This window comes from Ranitomeya imitator, chromosome 2, assembly GCF_032444005.1.
Source record: "Ranitomeya imitator isolate aRanImi1 chromosome 2, aRanImi1.pri, whole genome shotgun sequence".
Taxonomy (NCBI): domain Eukaryota; kingdom Metazoa; phylum Chordata; class Amphibia; order Anura; family Dendrobatidae; genus Ranitomeya; species Ranitomeya imitator.
In genome coordinates, this window is record NC_091283.1 from 178,939,760 (window position 1) to 178,963,928 (window position 24,169).

General features: G+C 44.1%; 1 protein-coding gene across 4 annotated transcripts in view; it reads left to right on the top strand.

Annotated features, from left to right (window-relative positions):
- The window catches only part of GPSM1 (G protein signaling modulator 1), a 314,757-nt gene that overhangs the window by 143,854 nt on the left and 146,734 nt on the right, over positions 1-24,169 (top strand). For all 4 annotated transcript variants that reach the window (XM_069748154.1, XM_069748155.1, XM_069748156.1 and 1 more), the window contains 7 exons: positions 992-1,127; positions 1,531-1,673; positions 2,618-2,741; positions 2,913-3,028; positions 8,131-8,286; positions 15,321-15,429; positions 21,067-21,190. In XM_069748154.1, the coding sequence (XP_069604255.1) occupies positions 992-1,127; positions 1,531-1,673; positions 2,618-2,741; positions 2,913-3,028; positions 8,131-8,286; positions 15,321-15,429; positions 21,067-21,190 (908 nt within the window). The remainder of the gene's footprint in view (positions 1-991; positions 1,128-1,530; positions 1,674-2,617; positions 2,742-2,912; positions 3,029-8,130; positions 8,287-15,320; positions 15,430-21,066; positions 21,191-24,169) is intronic.

Consider the following 24,169-nt stretch of genomic DNA (forward strand, 5'->3'; position numbering starts at 1 on the left):
ATTCAAAACGCACCAGCAAGTCCACCCCTGAATAGCTTAAGAAAAAACAAAATTAAGACTTTGGAGTGGCCTAGTCAAACCCTGAGCTTAATACGATTGCGATGCTGTGGTATGACCTTAAAAAGGCAGTTCATGCTCGGAAACCCTCCAATGTGGCTGAATTACAACAATTCTGTAAAGATGAGTGGGACACAATTCCCTCAGAGCATTGTAAAAGACTCATTGCCAGTTATTGCAAACATTTGATTGCAGTTGTTGCTGCCATGGGTTGCCCAACCAGTTATTAGGTTTAGGCGCAATCACTTTTTTCACACAGGGCCCTGTAGGTTTGCATTTATTTTAACCTGAATAATAAAGACCTTCATTTAAAAACTGCATTCTGTGTGATTACTTGTGTTATTTTTGTCTAATATTTACATTTGTTTGGTGATCTGAAACACTTAAGTGTGATAAACATGCATAAGAATAAGAAATCAGGAAGGGGGCAAACCGTTTTTCACACAACTGTTTATGTTTTGGTTCTTTTTTTGCCTTTTTATATAACTGACAAGAACAGGCATTTTAGGCCCATTTCCTACCGCTTTCACCCTTTGAGTCAGTTTATTTGCATTAACAAACTGCTGATTGGTTATAAAATATTAGATTTTATCCTAGACTTATAGCATGAAGGTATATGGAACCATAACCTGACTATATGTTCATAAATTATCTATGTAAATGTGCAACATTATTATTGCAAGCCTTGTTCCCAACATTAACTGTACTCACCTACCAACATGGGAGTCTCTTTATATGCCTTTATAGTGATGGAAATGTCCATTGGAGATATATATCAGGAAATCCTACTAGTGTATACCTCCGAGATACACTACAGTTACAGTGTGAATAGATCCCAGTTATCTGGTCATTTTATAGCATTTTTTTGCAAAATTGTCAGTGGTTTATTGACCACATACACTTCCCGATACAATGCAGTCTTTTCTATTTGCAGGTCCATTGGAGATCGCATTGGGGAAGCAAAAGCAAGCGGTAATCTTGGGAACACGCTGAAAATCCTTGGTCAGTATGATGAAGCCATTGCTTGCTGTCAGAGGCATCTGGACATTTCTCTGGAGCAGGGAGACAAGGTACAAAGTAAAGTTATTTTTGGCTTGCTCTTATTGTGGATTTTTATGATGAAATTTTAGTATTGATCCAAGTCTCTGGTCACATCAATGTTGTGGCTTCCAGTTACATTGGATGCCTGAACAACCTATTGGTTTATGGATTAGACTTAAGGCCTCTCTATCCATTAAACAAAAATGTTGGCGTGATAGGCCAATCATCTAATTATCCATCTTTGTAGCAGGGAAATAAGTCATTGCCAGAGGGGTCTGTGATTAGCACTCTCATGGAGAACATAGTAGCGCTAAGTTCCTGTGTATGGAGGAGTCGGGACTCGGGAGATGGCTTGTTTGTCTGACAGCTATCTAATGTGTATGGCTGGCCTTAGAGTCAACCAATTAATGACACAATTCCCCATGACTGCAGGTGGGTGAAGCTCGGGCGCTGTACAATGCTGGAAATGTATATCATGCAAAAGGCAAGCAGTTGTCATGGAACATGCCTCAAATCCCAGGAGATCTGTCAGAGGAAGTCAAAGAAACCCTGCTGAAGGCCACCGACTATTATGAGTGAGTATTGGACTGTCTTATTGTACCCATAAAGTACAATCTACACTCCTCAACATTGAAACTGCAGCACCAAGTAGGAAAAGTCATGCAGTTATGGAAACCGCAGGATGGATAGACAGGTTACTGATCTGTGAATGATGAAAGAAAAATTTGAAAAATTCTCAATTTATTCAGTCTGGAGCAGAAGCGCCACGTGGAGAAATCCTTGCACTTATAGCCATGGCTGCTATCACTAAGGCTATTAATGGTCGTCTGAGGAAAGTTCTGCCACTGAGTGCCTTTGGGCAAATCATCAAGATCCGCTGCAGGCAGCTCCTGTGTAATCACCGACCAAGCTCCTGTGTAATCACTGACCAATGACGTTCCAGATGTGCTGCAAAGGCTACGCCCTGAAGAGGCCTTCACAAGGGAACACCAAAGTGTCCCAGGAGCCATTTATCAACAAGACAAGTCCAGGATGCATGTTGTTTCTGTTACTTTGAGCAGCCTGTGTGGCCTAAACGTGTTCCCAGGGCCTGCAGTGTCTCTTGACTCGTGTCTCATCAACCACATCTGGGACATCATTGGTTTGCAGTTGCACAGGGTGCTGGCAGCAGGAGGATCCTGTTGATTTGAAGATTAAGAAGAATATGATAGGGCATGTTGAAATGTAGCATGCCTGACCCTTCTGGCCTCTGTCAAGAAAGTCCTTATACACATTAGGCCAACTTCAGATGTCCATACATCAGTCTGAGTACGGACCACAACTTCAGGACTAGTTACAGGCCGAACTCAACATCCTCATGGATGCCTATGAGTCTGTTGAGATTGGTTAAGGAGATCCACAATCAGTCCTGAAAACGCAGCCCGTAGTTGGCCACATCTGAATTCTGCCTTAGATATTCACTTAAAGAAGCCAGAGAAACCGTTACCTTTCCATAACCGCCGACTTTCTTATCTTCTAGGAGAAATTTAGCTCTGGTAAAAGAGCTGGGAGACCGGGCTGCTCAGGGCCGAGCTTACGGAAATCTTGGTAACACACACTACCTCTTAGGCAACTTTAATGAGGCCATCGCTTTTCATAAAGAGGTAAGACAAATTATATTAGCTTTTGCTCTATATCTAAATATATGTGTCAAATAAATAGGTAATTAGATATTCAAACGATTCGCTTAACAATCCTCGTAGAAAAATTGTGTGAACATAGACCACTCTGTTTTTCGCCCTGGTGCATTGGCTTAATCTTGTCCTTTTCTTCAGAGATTATCTATTGCTAAGGAGTTTGGAGATAAAGCCGCTGAGCGAAGAGCGTACAGCAACTTAGGCAACGCTCACATATTCCTCGGCAAGTTCGATGCTTCGGCAGAGTTTTACAAGTGAGTGCCCTCATGTTCTTCATTGTCTTTTATTTTAGTCGAGATTTGTTTGAGACTCAGAAATGTAACCTACTTTTTCCCTACAGAGCACAATACCACCCACTGTGCGTTTCTAAAGGCCCCCATATATGTTAGATGAAAGTTAGTTGAAATTAATGATTTTGGTGCGACTAGTCTACCGTCTGATGCATATGGGGCCTCCCAGCTTTTTCCTCACAAATGATGTCGGGAAGAGAAGAATCAAGCAGATAGAACTTCAATAGCAGATCCTATTATGTTCAGGGAAGAAAAGCTGCTTCCGGAGGAGTCTACAGCAGGTTGTTCCTCTCTGATGAAAATTCATTGATGCTCGGCCAACCTGGGAGAGGTAGCTGTAGGCTGAATGTTAATCATCTCGTATCTATGGCCAACTAAACGGGACCCCTCGATATCCGCCATACACATGACATCCTCATTCATAGCCGATATTGTTTAATCCGTGTCATAAGAAAACCCCTCTTACTGGGTATTCATGACATATTGCTAGCGTAAGCCATCTGTATTCAATCTTTGGTGGTCTGACTTTTTACTAAAACTGAGTGTTAGGTTAACGAATAAAGCAATGTCATTTCGGGTCCTGCTCACCTTTTTTTGAGAGGTGGCATGATGGAAGGAATTGATCCTCAGGTTAAATACATCATAATACATTAATTTCTAGTAGTCAAAAGTACAATAGCACTCTGGTGGAAAAAATCGGATTCACCTAACTTTATGGATATTCTGGATAAAATCTATCAGCATAGTGCATTAGAATGGAGATTCGCTGCCAACACCGATGGTATTAGAAAATATCTGAAAAAATGGAAGATTTGGAATGCCAAGTTTTGTAAAGAGTAAATCTTTTGTAGTCCTGCAAAATGGATAAAAATTGTTACTTTGTATCTCTTTCCTATACATTGCAGAAGATAAATTGTATTATTTTCTATTCAAAAGATCATAATTAATGACTTTTTTTCATTTTTGTCTATTCGAGATTGATATTTGTTTCTCTAATTTTATTGATTCCCTTTTCCCTCACTCTTTTTCCAATGTTAACCCCTTCCCCATCTTCCCTTCCCTTTATCCACTACCATTTCTAATGCAAAATTTCAATAAAAATATTTAAAAGATCGGTGGCATGGACCAAAGTTGCACAACCTGTTTAGTGCCGCTGTCACTTTGTTGCAGACATCTTTCAAATATTTATGTAATCATATAAATCGTGACCTATTGCTAGGGTTATGCCATCTCTTTATGATGACTGTGTGATTGTCACTGGGACACTACAGGTCCTGAACACGAAGGGGCCAATGTGTCCTCTTCACTGTTATCCTCTGCATGGAGACCTCCTGTCCATGCAGTGAACAGCACTGCGTCCCCATCCTTCTCTGGAATGGTGAAGATTCTGAAGGTTAGACATATCCCTCGATGGAATCACCACTTTTACATTTTTTCTTTACTTTTACAATTGTTTCCCCTATTCAGCATTTTCTAACCATACCATCAGTTGGTTAATGCTATACAGATCCGCTCCGCATTTATCTGTTTTTCAGATCTTGATCCAGTCTTCAGTTCTGCGTCCCACTGTCCTCAATTTACATCAGGGCCGCATGTGCCGGCCTCATTCCTCCTAGCTCTGCCCGACATGACATTTCTCAGCTGCGCCGTCGCCTCTGCACAGCTGCATTATTTTCTAGTTCATTTCTGCCGACTGATCTGTAATTAGATTGATTTAACTCTGATGTCGATGTGCATTACGCAGTCCTGGAGATTGCTCCGTAGTCGTGGCTGCTCAGGCCGATGAGCACCATGGATGTGCACGCTGGCTACTGCACAGATATTTGGATTATGCACACCACGTTTATGTTTGGCAGGAGACGGCCACAACTGTAGTACATAAATATACAGTATATCAACCACATTAATAGCGGTTTTTGCAAAACCACAACTGAAGTCACCTGTAAAAAGAAAAAAAAACAGATTACAGAATGTTTCCATATTGAAGTCATTAAGGAAAAATACCACACATGTTCTCAATATGCTAAGGAAAGGTCATGCTGTGGTTTGGGGAGAGAAACAAAAAAAGCTTATGCCTCCTATCCATTAAAAATACCTTTCTCTACAAATGTAGGCCATATGATGATGTGTATGGGGCCTCCTGAATCTCCCCAGACAGATGGTGTCAGGGTGGAGGGAACAGAATTTCATTGCCAGATCTTCTTGTCTTCAGAGGAGAAAAGCCGCTATTGGAGGTGTCAAGCTGCGTTTTGTCCTCTAAGTTGAGCCAATAGCTCTTGTATGGGGGAGACGAGAGAGATGGCGGCCTGTCCAACTATTGTTCGGCTCACAGCTATATTTTTTATGGCCAGTGTGACACTGATCTGCAATAGAGTAGGTAATAGAAACGCAAAGATTGTGTCTGCCATGGGGTCTTCTGCACCCACTGCATGGCCTATTAGTCTTCTTACACTGGCCTTTCAGGCATGTCACTCTCCACAAAGAGAGATGTTCCCCCTTAGATTCCAGTCGGAGTCCTCTCATACAACCAAATCAGATCTCGTGCTTTGCACTGAGGAGTGGAAACTTCCCAAAACATGTGTTTGCAAATTGAGATTCTAGTTTGGCTTTAATCCTAAATTATGTAGCAAAGCTCGTTAAAGGTTCGAGACTGACTGTTAGGTCACGTTCACACATTCAGTATTTGGTCAGTCTTTTACATCAGGATTTGTAAGCCAAAACCAGGAGTGGGTGAAAATTTGTAGAAGTGGTGACGGGTTTCTATGATCCTTTTTCCCTGATTGTTCCACAATTATGATTTTGGCTTACAAACGCTGATGTAAAATACTGACCAAATACTGAATGTGTGAACATGGCCTTAGATTTGCTATGCAAAATAGGTGGCACTAGAGTTCAAGTACTCTTCCTCTGAAGAGGCAATTTGCATATTTAATTTCTCAGAGGAGCATAACATGGCCTATAAGTCTCCTAACACTGGCAAGTCATCATTATCCATTAGATTCCTCTCCTTAAAGAATGAGGAATTAGCTGGTCATAGAGAGGCAAAAAGAGGCAAAATGCCAGATCCTGGCGGCAAAACTTGGCATCATTATGGAGGTCCCCAAAATACTGTAGCTGCAGGTTCCATTGGCCTATCCTGTGGATCCGTCACAAATGTACAAGATGGGAGCGCACTCCGTGGAGCGTCCTCTTTAAGTAAACTATGGACCCTATGTGATCTGATGTGAGCCAATGTTTGCCTATGTTAAGAAACCCTTGTGGGGCACATCAGAGGGATATCTGGGGCAGGTACCGATGTGTTTTTGGTTGGACAGATCCATCTTATTGAATAAAATCATATCTTATGTATCTCAAAATATAAATGATGGAGCAACTCTGGCAAAATTAGTAAATTCCTATGAGAGTAAATAGCCGTAGCGGTGGATTATATGGGTGCATATAGACAGGGGAAGGGTTTATATATGTAGGGATCCTCTTATTTTCATGCCAATTTGCAGTCATATATCTCCGTATTTATCAGCTTCATGCCATGTAACATTGATGAACTATGCTTTAGATATCTAGGCTATTTGGGGGTCCAATCTGCTGTTCAGAAGGGCTACAGTGAGCTGGTGCCGCCCCATTAAAGTGATAGAACTCCCGCTAGTCGCACATTGTTGGGCTGTATTAGGAATAGTGCTCCCCTTTAATAAACATCCGTTTGGACTTATGTACCAGGTATTGAGGTCCTTGGCTGTCTAATGACAGCCGGACTTCTGCGCTAATGGCCAAGATCAGAGAATCCAATGATCCAGGTCATTTACAGTCAATAGTGACCGCAGTGATCGCCCCCATTGTGATGTGATGATGGGGTGCTATGCTGGCCAGACATGGTGTCCACGTCTGCCATGTATGGAAGCCGATGAAGAGCCACGTAGACTGCATTAGTATTATGTAGGCTTGGAAATCCTCTTGTAGGACTAATGTTAAACTTCCATCATGTCCAGTGCAGCCCTGCTACAGAGCATTGATCTCCAACCCCATGCTAATGGAGGCCAGGGCACAGTGCTATTATTGATAGAAGGCTCTATGCTGCCACCTAGTGACTGAAACCAATATTGAGACACCTACAATGCTTTCTGCCCAAACTTTTTATATCGTTAAAACTTTTTTTATCTCAGCCTTATGCTGTAAGTTTCTAATATCTGAATTTACATAAAGCATGAAAACATTAATAGAGTATAGCTATCTACCTAATCCAAAAAAATAGAGGCAGCACACCAAATAGATGGAAATATTAAAGTGGTATTTAGGGTATGTGCACACGATATGGATTTTGCTGTGGATCCGCAGCGTTTCCGCACCAGTTTCCCATGAGTTTACAGTTCAATGTAAACCTATGGGAAACCAAAAACGCTGTGCACATGCTGTGGAAAAAGCCGCGCGGAAACGCAGCGGTTTACATTCCGCAGCATGTCACTTCTTTCTGCGGATTCCGCAGCGGTTTTACAACTGCCCCTATGGAAAACCGCAGTTGTAAAACCGCAGTGAAAACCACGGTAAATCCGCGATAAATCTGCAGCAAAAACACAGCGTTTTTGCCTTGCAGATTTATCAAATCTGCTGCGGAAACATCCGCAGTGGCCAAGAATACGTGTGCACATAGCCTTAATAGCCCATATGGCGACGTTTCGGTCCAGAGTTATGGAACTGTGGTCCTTTTTCAACCTTGAAAAATATTAAATAACACTTCAATATTATAATCTATTTGGTGTGCTGCCTCAATTTTTTTTATATAACTATCTATCTATTTATCTCATATCTATCTATCTATCTACTTCATTAATGGATTATATATGCTTTATTAATTCATATTTTACCATTCCGTATACATGGACTATATCTCCTAAATCCAATGTCCCCGTGACACATCCACTACCTCGTTCAATCCTGTACTAACCACACTTCCTAAATCCCGTCATGAATCTATAGCTTTGCATTACTGTCCAGAAATATGAATTAATTTTCATGGAAAGACTGACAAATATAATAGAAATTTAGAATATTCTTTTTTTTTTTTTTTCCAGGAAGACGCTGCAGCTCTCCCGACAGCTGAAGGATCAGGCGGTGGAAGCGCAGGCTTGTTACAGTCTGGGGAACACGTTCACCCTACTCCGGGACTATGAACGAGCTATAGAATACCATCTCAAGCATCTGTCTATCGCCCAGGAACTAGGTGACCGGTGAGTGCAGCTGCTCGGGGGTCGGCATCTAGTCTAGCCTTTTGCTGGACCCTTGTTTCTATCGACTTTATAAACGTTTATACCTTCTCACATTGCCGAAGCTCCTACTTGACCATTATACATTTTTATATTTTACGCTTTGCAACCTTTCTGCTCATTAGCCATGGATAATGCTGAACTTGTTGCATTTTTTTTGCTTCTTCTGCTACCAAGAATATTCTTGTTTTATCATATTGTTAGGGTCTCATTGTAAACCAGATGTGTTTCTGTAGAAAGAGGACAAAGAAACATTTTCTGGAGGGCACCACAAAATTTATACAGGGATACACCTGAAGTCAGTAAGAAACCATTATAATTAATACTAAGAAAAAGCTAGAGACCAAAACAGGGATCACCACAAAATACAAAAGGTTTTATTGAATACACAACAGATAAATACCAATAAAAACATTAAAAAAGTCATAAACATGACATATAAACTAGCCAGGCGACTTGTAATAAAGCCAAAGGCTATCCCTCAACAGGCCACAATATACAGATATTAAATAGATGTATTTAACAAAATGTCAATGCATATCATACAGATTGTGCTATCCTATGAAAACTTTTATTCATGACACTGAGTGTCCATATGTATAAACAGATAAATAGAAAAAAAAGTAGAATGCAAGAATATGATACTAGCTAAATCCACTTACTGGACAATATAGCAATATACATCAATACAAACCAGATTGTGACGCCATAAAACCAGCAATCCATGTCTACCATAATAGTGCAGACACAGCTCCCCATATGAGGGAAGAAATGCTCCCAATACCATACGGATACACCAATAAATCAAAGACAAAAAATAGAGGGGTGCAAAGCCTCAATGTTATAGATGCTGGAAATAATATTATGTATGATACACATTGACATTTTGTTAAATACATCTATTTAATACCCGTATATTGTGGCCTGTTGAGGGATAGCCTTTGGCTTTATTACAAGCCGCCTGGGTAGTTTATATGCCATGTTTATGACCTTTTAAATGTTTTTATTGGTATTTATCTGTTGTGTATTCAATAAAACCTTTTGTATTTTGTGGTGTTCCCTGTTTTGGTTTGTAGCTTTTTCTGTAGAAAGAGCAGATTATAGCTGGCCATATATAGTAGAATGCTGTTGGCTGATTGATCGTTCAGTCGACGGCTATTTCTCCTGACTCCCCCATACACAAGAACACTCAGCAGAACATGCTGATGATACAAAACTATGTAAAGCAGTTAATACAAGAGAAGATAGTATTCTGCTACAGATGGATCTGGATAAGTTGGAAACTTGGGCTGAAAGGTGGCAGATGAGGTTTAACAATGATAAATGTAAGGTTATACACATGGGAAGAAGGAATCAATATCACCATTACACACTGAACGGGAAACCACTGGGTAAATCTGACAGGGAGAAGGACTTGGGGATCCTAGTTAATGATAAACTTACCTGGAGCAGCCAGTGCCAGGCAGCAGCTGCCAAGGCAAACAGGATCATGGGGTGCATTAAAAGAGGTCTGGATACACATGATGAGAGCATTATACTGCCTCTGTACAAATCCCTAGTTAGACCGCACATGGAGTACTGTGTCCAGTTTTGGGCACCGGTGCTCAGGAAGGATATAATGGAACTAGAGAGAGTACAAAGGAGGGCAACAAAATTAATAAAGGGGATGGGAGAACTACAATACCCAGATAGATTAGCGAAATTAGGATTATTTAGTCTAGAAAAAAGACGACTGAGGGGCGATCTAATAACCATGTATAAGTATATAAGGGGACAATACAAATATCTCGCTGAGGATCTGTTTATACCAAGGAAGGTGACGGGCACAAGGGGGCATTCTTTGCGTCTGGAGGAGAGAAGGTTTTTCCACCAACATAGAAGAGGATTCTTTACTGTTAGGGCAGTGAGAATCTGGAATTGCTTGCCTGAAGAGGTGATGATGGCGAACTCAGTCGAGGGGTTCAAGAGAGGCCTGGATGTCTTCCTGGAGCAGAACAATATTGTATCATACAATTATTAGGTTCTGTAGAAGGACGTAGATCTGGGGATTTATTATGATGGAATATAGGCTGAACTGGATGGACAAATGTCTTTTTTCGGCCTTACTAACTATGTTACTATGTTACTATGCCAGTTCTTATACATGGGAGCTGCTGCCAGAATCACCTGGCTTGTCTACATGCCAAACAAAACGATCGGCCATTGAAATACCAACATCCCCATCCTTCTCTTAGATGGTCATCAGTTCCCACTGAAATTGGAGGGTTAAGGGTACTTTTCTGTATATGGGGGCATGAAGCTGCTGCCAGACACTTCTGGCGGTCACTTATCTCCACGAGAATGAAAGGGTAAGATGGTTGAAATCCAGTTGCCCTATATCTGTCAACCTTATATCTTTTGCCAGGGAGAATAGTCGTGACACCACCACATACATTAGATTAGAAGGTCGAAAGCTTGCACTGAAGTCGGCCAGTTTGGCAGATGTATTTTTAATGTGCATCTTCAGCTGATGTTATACCTCATGTAGCCACAGGAGGGCGCTATAACCTCATATTCACCATATAAAAAGAGAATAGGAGTCAGACTATGCATGTGAGTCCAGGTCTGTGACATCCACAGATTATCTAGCTAACAAAAATATTCAATATCCTTGTCAAGCTTTCTTGGTTTTTCACTCGCGTAGTCTGTCGTTTATTGGGTCAGACCATTAAAATATTCATAGATCTAAAGCTCTTTATCAAGAGTTGCATAACGTTGTTGTATATGGGATAGTCTTTAGCTGACCATACACCTTAAGGTACCTTCACACTAAGCGACGCTGCAGCAATACCGACAACGATGTCGATCGCTGCAGCGTCGCTGGAGAGCTGTCACGCAGACAGCTCTCCAGCGACCAACGATCTCGAGGTCCCCGGTAACCAGGGTAAACATCGGGTTACTAAGCGCAGGGCCGCGCTTAGTAACCCGATGTTTACCATGGTTACCAGCGTAAATGTTAAAAAAAACAAACACTACATACTTACCTTCCGCTGTCTGTCCTCCGGCGCTCTGCTTTCCTCTGCACTGTCAGCGCCGGTCAGCCGGAAAGCAGAGCGGTGACGTCACCGCTGTGCTTTCCGGCTGGCCGGCGCTGACACAGGATGCAGGAGGAGTGCAGAGAAGCAGAGCGCCGGGGACAGACAGCTGAAGGTAAGTATGTAGTGTTTGTTTTTTTAACGTTTACGCTGGTAACCAGGGTAAACATCGGGTTACTAAGCGCGGCCATGCGCAAAGTAACCCGATGTTTACCCTGGTTACCAGTGAAGACATCGCTGGATCGGTGTCACACACGCCGATCCAGCGATGTCAGCGGGAGATCCAGCGACGAAATAAAGTTCTGGACTTTCCTCAGCGACCAACGATCTCCCAGCAGGGGCCTGATCGTTGGTCGCTGTCACACCTAACGATTTCCTTAACGATATCGTTGCTACGTCACAAAAAGCAACGATATCGTTAACGATATCGGTACCTTTAGATCGATTTCAAGCATTTGGTATTCACAGTCGAAGTACAGACCGCAGTGTCTGAACCAGCTGCCAGTCTTCTGAGCCAAACTCAGCAGATTCATAGGCATATACAAGGCTGTTGAGTTCAGGTCAGGAGATCTCCAGGTGGTCCCTGATATTTTGATCCGAACTTGTGCATGACATCATGGCAAACACTGCTTCTGATCAGCAGTAAAATTATTACCGCCAATAAGACAGCCACGTTTCCCAGGCAGTCAAATTGCAGCGTGAGCATGCAGCTGTGATCGTAGGTAAAGTTTACCTCCAGTCACTGGCTTTGAATGATGGGAGTCCTGCTCCCATCAGCTGATGCCTGCTGCCGGTAATAACAGTGAGAGCAGGCAGCGGCTGATGGGAATATTCATCAGTCGGCACCTAAAGGTACCGTCACATTTAGCGACGCTGCAGCGATCAAGACAACGATCACGATCGCTGCAGCGTCGCTGTTTGGTCGCTGGAGAGCTGTCACACAGACAGCTCTCCAGCGACCAACGATGCCGGTCCCCTGGTAACCAGGGTAAACATCGGGTTACGAAGCGCAGGGCCGCGCTTAGTAACCCGATGTTTACCCTGGTTACCAGCGTAAACGTAAAAAACAAACAAACACTACATACTTACCTTCCGGTGTCTGTCCCCCGATGCTGTGCTTCTCTGCACTGACTGTGAGCGCCAGCCGGAAAGCACAGCGGTGACGTCACCGCTGTGCTCTGCTTTCCGGCTAGCCGGCGCTCACAGTGCAGAGAAGCACAGCGCCGGAGGACAGACAGCGGAAGGTAAGTATGTAGTGTGTTTTTTTTTTTTTTTTTTACGTTTACCCGATGTTTACCCTGGTTACCAGTGAAGACATCGCTGAATCGGCGTCACACGCCGATTCAGCGATGTCTGCGGGGAGTCCAGCGACGAAATAAAGTTCTGGACTTTCTGCTCCGACCAACGATGTCACAGCAGGATCCTGATCGCTGCTGCGTGTCAAACTGAACGATATCGCTAGCCAGGACGCTGCAACGTCACGGATTGCTAGCGATATCGTTCAGTGTGACGGTACCTTAAGGCTTTGGGAAGCAACCCTCAGCTGTCAGCCTTAGCAAGGTTGGTTATCAAGAAATAGAGGGGTCACCAGTCTGTTTTTTTTTTTAAATTATTTAAATAATTAAAAAAAAAAAACACTGTGGGATCCCTCCAGTTTTGACAACCAGCCTTGCTAAAGAATACAGCTGGGGGCTGCGCTGGTATTCTCAGACTGGTAAGGGGCCACAAATATTGTCTCCCCAGCCTAAAAACAGCAGCCCACTGTCGCTCAAAAGAGGCACATCTTATTAGATGCGCAAATTATGGCCCTTTATCCGGCTTTTCCCACTTGCCCTGTAGCGGTGGCAAGTGGGATTCATGTTTGTGGAGTTGTTTCCTTTCTATTGTCCGGTGACATCAAGCCCATTAGTAATGGAGAAGCATCTATAAGACACCTATCCATTAATAATCCTATAGTTACATGGTAAATAAACACACAGCCAGAATAAAGTCTTTTATTTGAAATAAAAACAAACACACAGTTTTCCTTTTTTTAATTTAAAAATAACAAACAGTTATATCCAACTAACGCCTATTCCACCGAAGCCCTCGTTCTCCTGTAATAAAACAAAAATTAAAAACAACAATATCCCTCACCTGTTAGACGTTCTGTTTCACACTGTAATCCACAGCTCTCGCAGCAGCTCATTCATCAGTGGTTCACAGCCTGGACGGTTACATCTTGGCTCTGTCCAGGTTGAAAATTATTAATCCCCAGACAATCCGCCTTTTCTGGGCAGTTGCGGGCTGCTATTTTTAGGCAATATCCATGGCCCCTTACCATCCTGAGAATACCAGCCCCTAGCTGTCAGTTTTGCCTGGCTGAATATCAGAACTGCAGAGGGCCCCACGCCGCTTTTTTTTAAACTTATTTATTTCGAGTTAAGGCGCCAGCTGATGAATACTCTCATATGCCTGCTCATGCTGTTATTAGCGGCGGCAGGCGTGGGATGATGGGAGTAGTAGTCCCATCAGCCGATGCCAGTGACTGGAGGTAAACTTTTTACTTCCAATCACATCTTTGGGCTCACACTGTTATTTGATAGCATGGGAACCGCCGTTGTCTGGCCAGCAGTAATGTTTTTACCACTGATTAGTAGCAGTGTTTGCTACAATATCATGAACATGACAGTGTGACAAACACACAGGGTTTCGGGGGCCGAACCTGAACATCCCAGTGAAGTCTGTGTTCGGTGTCCGTGCCAGAACAGTAGGTGTTAGGTACAGACGCCAAACTTTACTGTACGGATTCGCCGATCTCTACACCTGACAGTCCCCAGGGCTCCAAGGATGGCACCTGACAGCCCCAGCGCTCCAAGGATGGCACCTGCCAGCCCCAGGGCTCCAGCGATGGGACCTGCCAGCCCCAGGTCTCCAGCGATGGGACCTGCCAGCCCCAGGTCTCCAGCGATGGGACCTGCCAGCCCCAGGTCTCCAGCGATGGGACCTGCCAGCCCCAAGGCTCCAGCGATGGGACCTGCCAGGCCCCAGGCACCAAGGATGGCACATGATAGCCCCAGGGCTCCAAGGACAGAAACTGCTGGCACCAGGTCTCTAATGATGGTAACTCCCAGCCCCAGGGCTCCAAGAATGGCCACTGCCAACCCCAGGGCTCCAAGGATAGTGCCTCCCAGCCTAAATGCTTCCAGGATGACAGCTGTCAGCACAGGTTCTCACATGATGGAGGCTGCCATCTCTAGCGCTGTCCTGACAGCCAGCAAAACATCACGTCTATGACATTGCCTTGACCTTCTTGTGCTGTCCCCATTCTTCAAGTCGATAATTGCATTTTATTCTTCTTATCACTTATGTCAATATCATTTTGTAAATCCATAATTTTCTTCCTTTGGTAAAGTGTTCATGCATGCTCTCCAACTTTCATGCCTCATTTACAGCAAGGAGGATAATTCCCCTATCTACACAGTTTCCGCCATGTGACACTTAGGATGAAACCCTCGGCTGCTCACCATTCTCTGCCAGCATCCCGGTCATTGCTTCCATTCTTCACACCTATATCTCCTCATCTTGGTTCTGAGGCACGTCTTCACTTTCCACCTCCTTAGGTTATTCTTGTCAGCCCGAACCACTATATGTATTTGTGTCTTATGTATGGAGTGCTGTCTACATCACAAAGACTTTATCTCTGGATGTCATGCCTTTTAGGAGGAGTCACGTGGCCCAGTTTGGACCATGCGGGAGGCACACATTACTTTTTTGCTTCCCACTTTGTTTTGATTGGATCCGCTCCTTTTTGTTCTGATTTTAGTACAAATAACAATATCAATTTGTCAAAATGGTTGATTTCTTTACATATAACTTGCTTTTTCTAGTGTGTTGTGGCACATAGATTACCCATTAATGACTTTTTGTTTTTATTTCTTGCAGAGTAGGAGAAGGGAGAGCGTCCTGGAGTTTGGGAAATGCCTATGTGTCTTTAGGAAACCATGAGGAAGCCCTGCGCTATGCAAGAAAGCACATGGAAATCTCGTGTGAGGTAAGAAGGTTGCATTGCATACCTTGAATATGGAAACCCCAAGATATCAGCGCCAGGCCGCTCCACTTTTGGCTAGGGTTCAACATGAGCGATCTTGCAGTATGTCAAGGGGGCTGGCTGGCCAGTTCATCTCAATAGATGACTGATACATAGATGGAGAAGGGGGCTGCCTTGCCAATTTAAATGTCCCAGACAGTCTGAGCCAGCACTGATGACTTACTAACACCAGTCACTCTCTACTGTGATGATACGAAGCTGAAACACTGATACCTGGGGATCTCCCACTGCCTATATATCACTAGTCTACCAGGCTTTATTTAACTCCTTGCTACAGTGTTGCGGCCAGGGGATAATGGGACTTATACGTTTTTTGGTTGATAAATTATCCCAGCACCAAAACCAAAAAGACAACATAGTAACATAGTAACATAGTTAGTAAGGCCGAAAAAAGACATTTGTCCATCCAGTTCAGCCTATATTCCATCATAATAAATCCCCAGATCTACGTCCTTCTACAGAACCTAATAATTGTATGATACAATATTGTTCTGCTCCAGGAAGACATCCAGGCCTCTCTTGAACCCCTCGACTGAGTTCGCCATCATCACCTCTTCAGGCAAGCAATTCCAGATTCTCACTGCCCTAACAGTAAAGAATCCTCTTCTATGTTGGTGGAAAAACCTTCTCTCCTCCAGACGCAAAGAATGCCCCCTTGTGCCCGTCACCTTCCTTGGTATAAACAGATCCTCAGCGAGATATTTGTATTGTCCCCTTATATACTTATACATGGTTATTAGATCGCCCCTCAGTCGTCTTTTTTCTAGACTAAATAATCCTAATTTCGCTAATCTATCTGGGTATTGTAGTTCTCCCATCCCCTTTATTAATTTTGTTGCCCTCCTTTGTACTCTCTCTAGTTCCATTATATCCTTCCTGAGCACCGGTGCCCAAAACTGGACACAGTACTCCATGTGCGGTCTAACTAGGGATTTGTACAGAGGCAGTATAATGCTCTCATCATGTGTATCCAGACCTCTTTTAATGCACCCCATGATCCTGTTTGCCTTGGCAGCTGCTGCCTGGCACTGGCTGCTCCAGGTAAGTTTATCATTAACTAGGATCCCCAAGTCCTTCTCCCTGTCAGATTTACCCAGTGGTTTCCCGTTCAGTGTGTAATGGTGATATTGATTCCTTCTTCCCATGTGTATAACCTTACATTTATCATTGTTAAACCTCATCTGCCACCTTTCAGCCCAAGTTTCCAACTTATCCAGATCCATCTGTAGCAGAATACTATCTTCTCTTGTATTAACTGCTTTACATAGTTTTGTATCATCTGCAAATATCGATATTTTACTGTGTAAACCTTCTACCAGATCATTAATGAATATGTTGAAGAGAACAGGTCCCAATACTGACCCCTGCGGTACCCCACTGGTCACAGCGACCCAGTTAGAGACTATACCATTTATAACCACCCTCTGCTTTCTATCACTAAGCCAGTTACTAACCCATTTACACACGTTTTCCCCCAGACCAAGCATTCTCATTTTGTGTACCAACCTCTTGTGCGGCACGGTATCAAACGCTTTGGAAAAATCGAGATATACCACGTCCAATGACTCACCGTGGTCCAGTCTATAGCTTACCTCTTCATAAAAACTGATTAGATTGGTTTGACAGGAGCGATTTCTCATAAACCCATGCTGATATGGAGTTAAACAGTTAGGGTATGTTCACACGTTCAGGATTTCCATCCTTTTTTTTTCAGGACAGTTTTTTTAAAAAACTGCAGCTCTTGGCAGAAAACGCAGGTCCTTTTTTTGTCCTTTTTTGATGCGTTTTTGATGCGTTTTTTGATGCGTTTTTTGATGCGTTTTTTTATCCTTTTTTTACTGTGTGTTTCCTAGGAAGCTTTTCAGGGCTAAAATGGCTGAAAATACCCTACCCCTAACCCTACCCCTAACCCTACCCCTAACCCTACCCCTAACCCTACCCCTAACCCTAACCCTACCCTAACCCTAACCCTAACCCTACCCCTAACCCTAACCCTACCCCTAACCCTAACCCTATTCTAACCTTAGTGAAAAAAAAAAAAAAATTCTTAATTTTTTTTATTGTCCCTACCAATGGGGGTGACAAAGTGGGGGGGTGTCATTTACTATTTTTTTATTTTGATCACTGAGATAGGTTATATCTCAGTGATCAAAATGCACTTTGGAGCGAATCTGCCTGCCGGCAGATTCGGCGGGCGCACTGCGCATGCGCCCGCCATTTTGCAAGATGGCGGCGCCCAGGGAGAAGACGGCCGGACGGACACCGGGACGCCGGGTAAGTATAAGGGGGGGAGATTAGGGCACGGGGGGGGGGCATCGGAGCACTGGGGGGGGGCATCGGAGCACGGGGGGGGGCATCGGAGCACGGGGGGGCGGGATCGGAGCACGGGGGGGCAGCCACACTCCGCCCACGCACTTCCGCCCGCTCCCCCGCACTTCCTGCTGCAGCGGTTCTGCACATCAAATCGCAGTAAAACCCGCAGATATATTTTTGATCTGCTGGTTTTACTGCGATTTTGACCTCACAATGGAGGTCTATGGGTGCAGAACCGCTGCGGTTCAGGAAGAAGAATTGACATGCTCCTTCTTTTTTCCGGGAGCTATTCAGCGCGGCTTTTTTTTTACAATTTCCGGACCATGTGCACAGTGTGTCCTGTTTTCCATAGGGTACAGTGTACTGTACCCTGCATGGAAAACAGCTGCGGAACCGCAGCGGCAAAACCGCCGCGGTTCCGCGGTAAAAAACGCACTGTGTGAACATGGCCTTATTCTCATTGAGATAATCCAGAATAACATCCCTCAGAAACCCTTCAAATATTTTACCAACAATAGAGGTTAGACTTACTGGCCTATAATTTCCAGGTTCACTTTTAGAGCCCTTTTTGAATATTGGCACCACATTTGCTATGCGCCAGTCCTGCGGAATAGACCCTGTCGCTATAGAGTCACTAAAAATAAGAAATAATGGTTTATCTATTACATTACTTAGTTCTCTTAGTACTCGTGGGTGTATGCCATCCGGACCCGGAGATTTATCTATTTTAATCTTATTTAGCCGGTTTCGCACCTCTTCTTGGGTTAGATTGGTGACCCTTAATATAGGGTTTTCATTGTTTCTTGGGATTTCACCTAGCATTTCATTTTCCACCGTGAATACCGTGGAGAAGAAGGTGTTTAATATGTTAGCTTTTTCCTCGTCATCTACAACCATTCTTTCCTCACTATTTTTTAAGGGGCCTACATTTTCAGTTTTTACTCTTTTACTATTGATATAGTTGAAGAACAGTTTGGGATTAGTTTTACTCTCCTTAGCAATGTGCTTCTCTGTTTCCTTTTTGGCAGCTTTAATTAGTTTTTTAGATAAAGTATTTTTCTCCCTATAGTTTTTTAGAGCTTCAATGGTGCCATCCTGCTTTAGTAGTGCAAATGCTTTCTTTTTACTGTTAATTGCCTGTCTTACTTCTTTGTTTAGCCACATTGGGTTTTTCCTATTTCTAGTCCTTTTATTTCCACAAGGTATAAACCGCTTACACTGCCTATTTAGGATGTTCTTAAACATTTCCCATTTATTATCTGTATTCTCATTTCTGAGGATATTGTCCCAGTCTACCAGATTAAGGGCATCTCTAAGCTGTTCAAACTTTGCCTTCCTAAAGTTCAATGTTTTTGTGACTCCCTGACAAGTCCCCCTAGTGAAAGACAGGTGAAACTGCACAATATTGTGGTCGCTATTTCCTAAATGCCCAACCACCTGCAGATTTGTTATTCTGTCAGGTCTATTAGATAGTATTAGGTCTAAAAGTACTGCTCCTCTGGTTGGATTCTGCACCAATTGTGAAAGATAATTTTTCTTGGTTATTAGCAGAAACCTGTTGCCTTTATGGGTTTCACAGGTTTCTGTTTCCCAGTTAATATCCGGGTAGTTAAAGTCCCCCATAACCAGGACCTCATTATGGGTTGCAGCTTCATCTATCTGCTTTAGAAGTAGACTTTCCATGCTTTCTGTTATATTTGGGGGTTTGTAACAGACCCCAATGAGAATTTTGTTACCATTTTTCCCTCCATGAATTTCAACCCATATGGACTCGACATCCTCATTCCCTTCGCTAATATCCTCCCTTAAAGTGGACTTTAGACAAGACTTTACATAGAGACAAACCCCTCCTCCTCTCCGATTTTTACGATCCTTTCTAAACAGACTGTAACCCTGTAAGTTAACTGCCCAGTCATAGCTTTCATCTAACCATGTCTCGGTTATTCCCACTATGTCAAAGTTACCTGTAGATATTTCTGCTTCTAGTTCTTCCATCTTGTTTGTCAGGCTTCTGGCGTTTGCGAGCATGCAGTTTAGAGGATTTTGTTTTGTTCCAATCTCCTCACTGTGGATTGTTTTAGAAATGTTCTTACCTCCCTTCTGAGTATGTTTTCCTGGGTCGTCTTTGTTCGAGTCTAATGTTTTTCTTCCCATCCCCTCTTCTTCTAGTTTAACGCCCTCCTGATGAGTGTAGCGAGTCTTCTGGCGAATGTGTGTTTCCCAGGTTTGTTGAGGTGTAGTCCGTCTCTGGCGAGGAGTCCATCATACCAGTAATTCACACCGTGGTCCAGGAATCCAAATCCTTGTTGTCTGCACCATCGTCTTAGCCAGTTGTTTGCATCAAGGATCCTGTTCCATCTCCTGGTGCCATGCCCGTCTACTGGAAGGATAGAAGAAAAAACTACCTGTGCATCCAGTTCCTTTACTTTCTTCCCCAACTCTTCAAAGTCCTTGCAGATTGTCGGTAGGTCCTTCCTTGCCGTGTCATTGGTGCCAACATGTATCAGAAGAAATGGGTGGACGTCCTTGGAGCTGAAGAGCTTTGGTATCCTATCGGTCACATCCTTGATCATTGCACCTGGAAGGCAGCATACTTCTCTTGCAATTATGTCCGGTCTGCAGATGGCTGCTTCGGTGCCTCTCAGTAGTGAGTCTCCCACCACCACCACTCTTCGTTGGATCCCTAAAATATAACTTTTAATGAATAAAGTTTAAAAATGTTCCAAAATTGGAGACAAAGCAACAAATATTAAAAATTAACCGTAGGGAATAAAATATATCTCAGTAGTGTGTACTACTGTGCCCTGCAGGTACACCATACTGACCCCTGCCTGGCATTGGAGGCTGGCACCCTAAGTTTCAGCGGTAGGCGCCCCCACTCAACGACGGCTCGCCCTGATGTCCCTATAAATCCCTATGGTTACTAGATGTGTGTCCCAATACACCCATTGCCCATGTGAAAAAAAAACACAACAAAATATAAAAAGAAAAAATTAAAAAACATAAATAATAAGTAGAGGGGATATTGTATCCTTAATAGAGGCAATAATGAACAATTAACCTCTACAGATACGGAAAATATAAATATCCCTTTTGAAGCACAATGTCTATATAAAGTGTGGGCAAATAGAATGCAAAAAATTGTGCACTTGTCTCATAGTACAAATAACAAACAAAGGAGGACAGAGGTCCGTAATCAACAACTTTTTAGCCATATATTACCCATTTTATATATTTTTTTAACAGTCTCCCTGTTTCCTATTGTAGATTGGTGACCGAAATGGAGAGCTGACGGCTCGTATGAATGTAACACAGCTGCAGTCAGCACTCGGCATAAGGGCCGGGGAAGATGACGGCGACTCTTCTCAATGTGATGGATATGAAGCACAAGGTATGCTGCAGTTTGTAGTGTCCCCTCTCTTTTTCGGAGATACATTTTAAAGGGTTATTAGAAAACTCAGCCATTCATGCTGAATGGCCAGATGCAATGGTACCAGTGTGAACAGAGCCTAAACTTGTAGTTTGCTGTCTAGACTGCTTGGCACATTGTAATAAACATGCAGTGATAAGCAATATTAGATTTTCAACCTCTGGATGTATCGTAGGGTCCTACTCAATGACAGCAAGCAGAGATCTTCTAGAACTGCAATGAGTTGAAAAACCAAATATATTAAAAATTATACAATTATTAACCTAAAACTGGAATTTCTCTTTTCTCGTTTACAGCACCATGGAATCAATGGTGCTATATAAATAAATAATAATCATAATAAAAATGTCCAGGATCTTTCCAGGATCTCGTGCATTATCGGTAAAGTTTGTTTCCCTGTCCACAAAATAATGTAAAGAAAGCTGATCCGAGTGCAGATAACTCACCAGCACCCGGTGGGTTTATGTTGTGCTGTAGTTCACCGCACATTGTACATAATTGTGACCGATGATGGAAATCGGGCATGATCGCTTTTGCAGAGTGTTTAGGGAAGTTCGGCTTTGATGCCAGTCAGTAGATAATCGGAAAGTAACACTACGTGTGTGTACAGTATATATTGACAAGACGTGTTGATCTTTAGGGTGTACCCGGGTAAACAGTAGATGTGCCAGGCTCCTGAGTGTAACACCGAGCTCTTCTCTACATAGAAATAAACATAAAGGACGGCAGAAATGATAGTAATGAAACCGTTTATATTACCACGCTTCTGTAAGTCCTCCGGCTCTTCGCTTGTTCTTCACAGCGTCTTTACAAAGGTTACACCGAGTCCCTCTGTTGTTACAGAGGTATTGATTCTCTGAATGCCGCCATGTGGTGCTCGAATTCTCACCATAGTGCAAAAGCATTCTCCTTAGAAGCAATGCGTATTTACCTCCACAACAATAATGGAGCACACCAATAGTGGTATAATATGCCCTGTATGCCGTCTAAGTCCTGAGCTTATGTAGTGGGACAAACCTGCTGGTGATTGTCCATTATGGCTTAGGTAAAAAATTATTTTAAGAGTCCCTAGACTGATTAATATTAATAAAACCTGAGATTCTCGCCATCAATGATCCTGTGTTGGTGCTTACCTGTTCCCCTCTGGTCTCTGCTTCCTGGTCCCTTCTTCACATTCCAAAAAGGGTCTGGAAATGCTGGCTCAGCCAATCACTGGCTAGGGCGGGTAACAGTTGTGTAACAACTCTGCTGGCATCACAGCATGGCCTCACATTTCTCACACAATCTTACCCACTGCTCCAGGCCATGATGTGCTTTCTCTTTAATGCCAGCTCCATGTTCTATGTCTCTGCTCTCTGCATGCCTCATGGCTATGTGTATAGGGGGCCGGCGCCTGAACTCTCTGGTTCTTATAGGAATCAGGTGCACCTGTCCAATCAGTTCCTGACCAATTACCAAGAGGCCTCCTGTATATAGTGCAGCTCCACCCTGTGGTCTGGGCCTGTGCAATGTGTTAGCTCAGTTAGTGTTTAGCTGCTGAGTTTGCCTGGCCTTGCTCTGAGTTACTCCTCTGAGCTTTTCTCTGTGCTTTTGCCTTGTTCTTGTAGTCTGCCCTCCAGGAGACAGAATATCCTGGTCCCTGTGTCTTTGTCCCTGTGTCTTGTTCTATTGCCTTGTCTGTACTTTGTCTTTTCTCGGTCTCCTTTTCTGTGGCTTCCTTTCCTGCTTTCTTTCCTTGTGTTTTCTGTCTGCTTTCACTCCGCACTCTTGCGGCTCTGCACTCAGACTTTGCTTCGCACTCTCTGGCTTTGCTCTGTGGCTCCGCTCTTTGCGGTTCTATCTGGCTCCGCTCTTTGTGGTACTATCTTGGCTCCGCCTCCAGCGTCTCCGCTCTAGGCTCCGCCTCCTGCGTCTCCGCTCTTGGCTCCGCCTCCAGCGTCTCCGCCTCCAGCGTCTCCGCTCTTGGCTCCGCCTCCAGCGTCTCCGCTCTTGGCTCCGCCTCCAGCGTCTCCGCTCTTGGCTCCGCCTCCAGCGTCTCCGCTCTTGGCTCCGCCTCCAGCGTCTCCGCTCTTGGCTCCGCCTCCAGCGTCTCTGCTCTTGGCTCCGCCTCTAGCGTCTCCGCTCTTGGCTCCGCCTCCAGCGTCTCCGCTCTTGGCTCCGCCTCCAGCGTCTCCGCTCTTGGCTCCGCCTCCAGCGTCTCCGCTCTTGGCTCCGCCTCTAGCGTCTCCGCTCTTGGCTCCGCCTCCAGCGTCTCCGCTCTTGGCTCTGCCTTCTTCTCTTTTCTTAGTTCCACCTTCTACTTGTTACTTGGTCCTCCTGTGTGAACAGGTCCCTACCTGTTTCTTCATACCTCATTCCTTTCTGCTTGTTTCCTTTCCTGCACCTCCTGTGTGAACAGGTCCCTACCTGTTCCTTCATTCTCCTTCTGGCTTGTTTCCGTACCTGCATCTTCTGTGTGTACAGGTCCCTACCTGTTCCTTCATCACACTCACAATAGGACTGTACTCGGGTGTCTTTTGAGTGCAGCCTGATTCATACACCACATCAACCAGTCCTGTGTATCCTGTGTTCCTGCCAGTCCTGCCGTTCCTGCCCTGCCTTCCAGTCCTGTGTTCTCTGCAGTGCCTCCCAATCCTGTGTTCCTGCCGTTCCTGCCCTGCCTTCCAGTCCTGTGTTCCTGCTGTCCTAGCCAGTCCTGTTTCCTGCCGTGTCTCTGCCAGCCCTGTCTCAGCCGTGCCAGCCTACTCGTCTGTGTTCCAGCCGTGCTCTTCTGCCAGTCCTGCCTAATGCCCGCACCAATCCTGGTGTTCCTGTCTCCCAAGTGGGATCAGCAGCCACAGCCAGACACCACCCTGGAGTAGCACCTGGCAGCTGCCTGCTGCACAAGCCTGTCCTCACCATCAGAGGCTCCAGTGAAAACCCAGGCAGCTGTCATAGTCA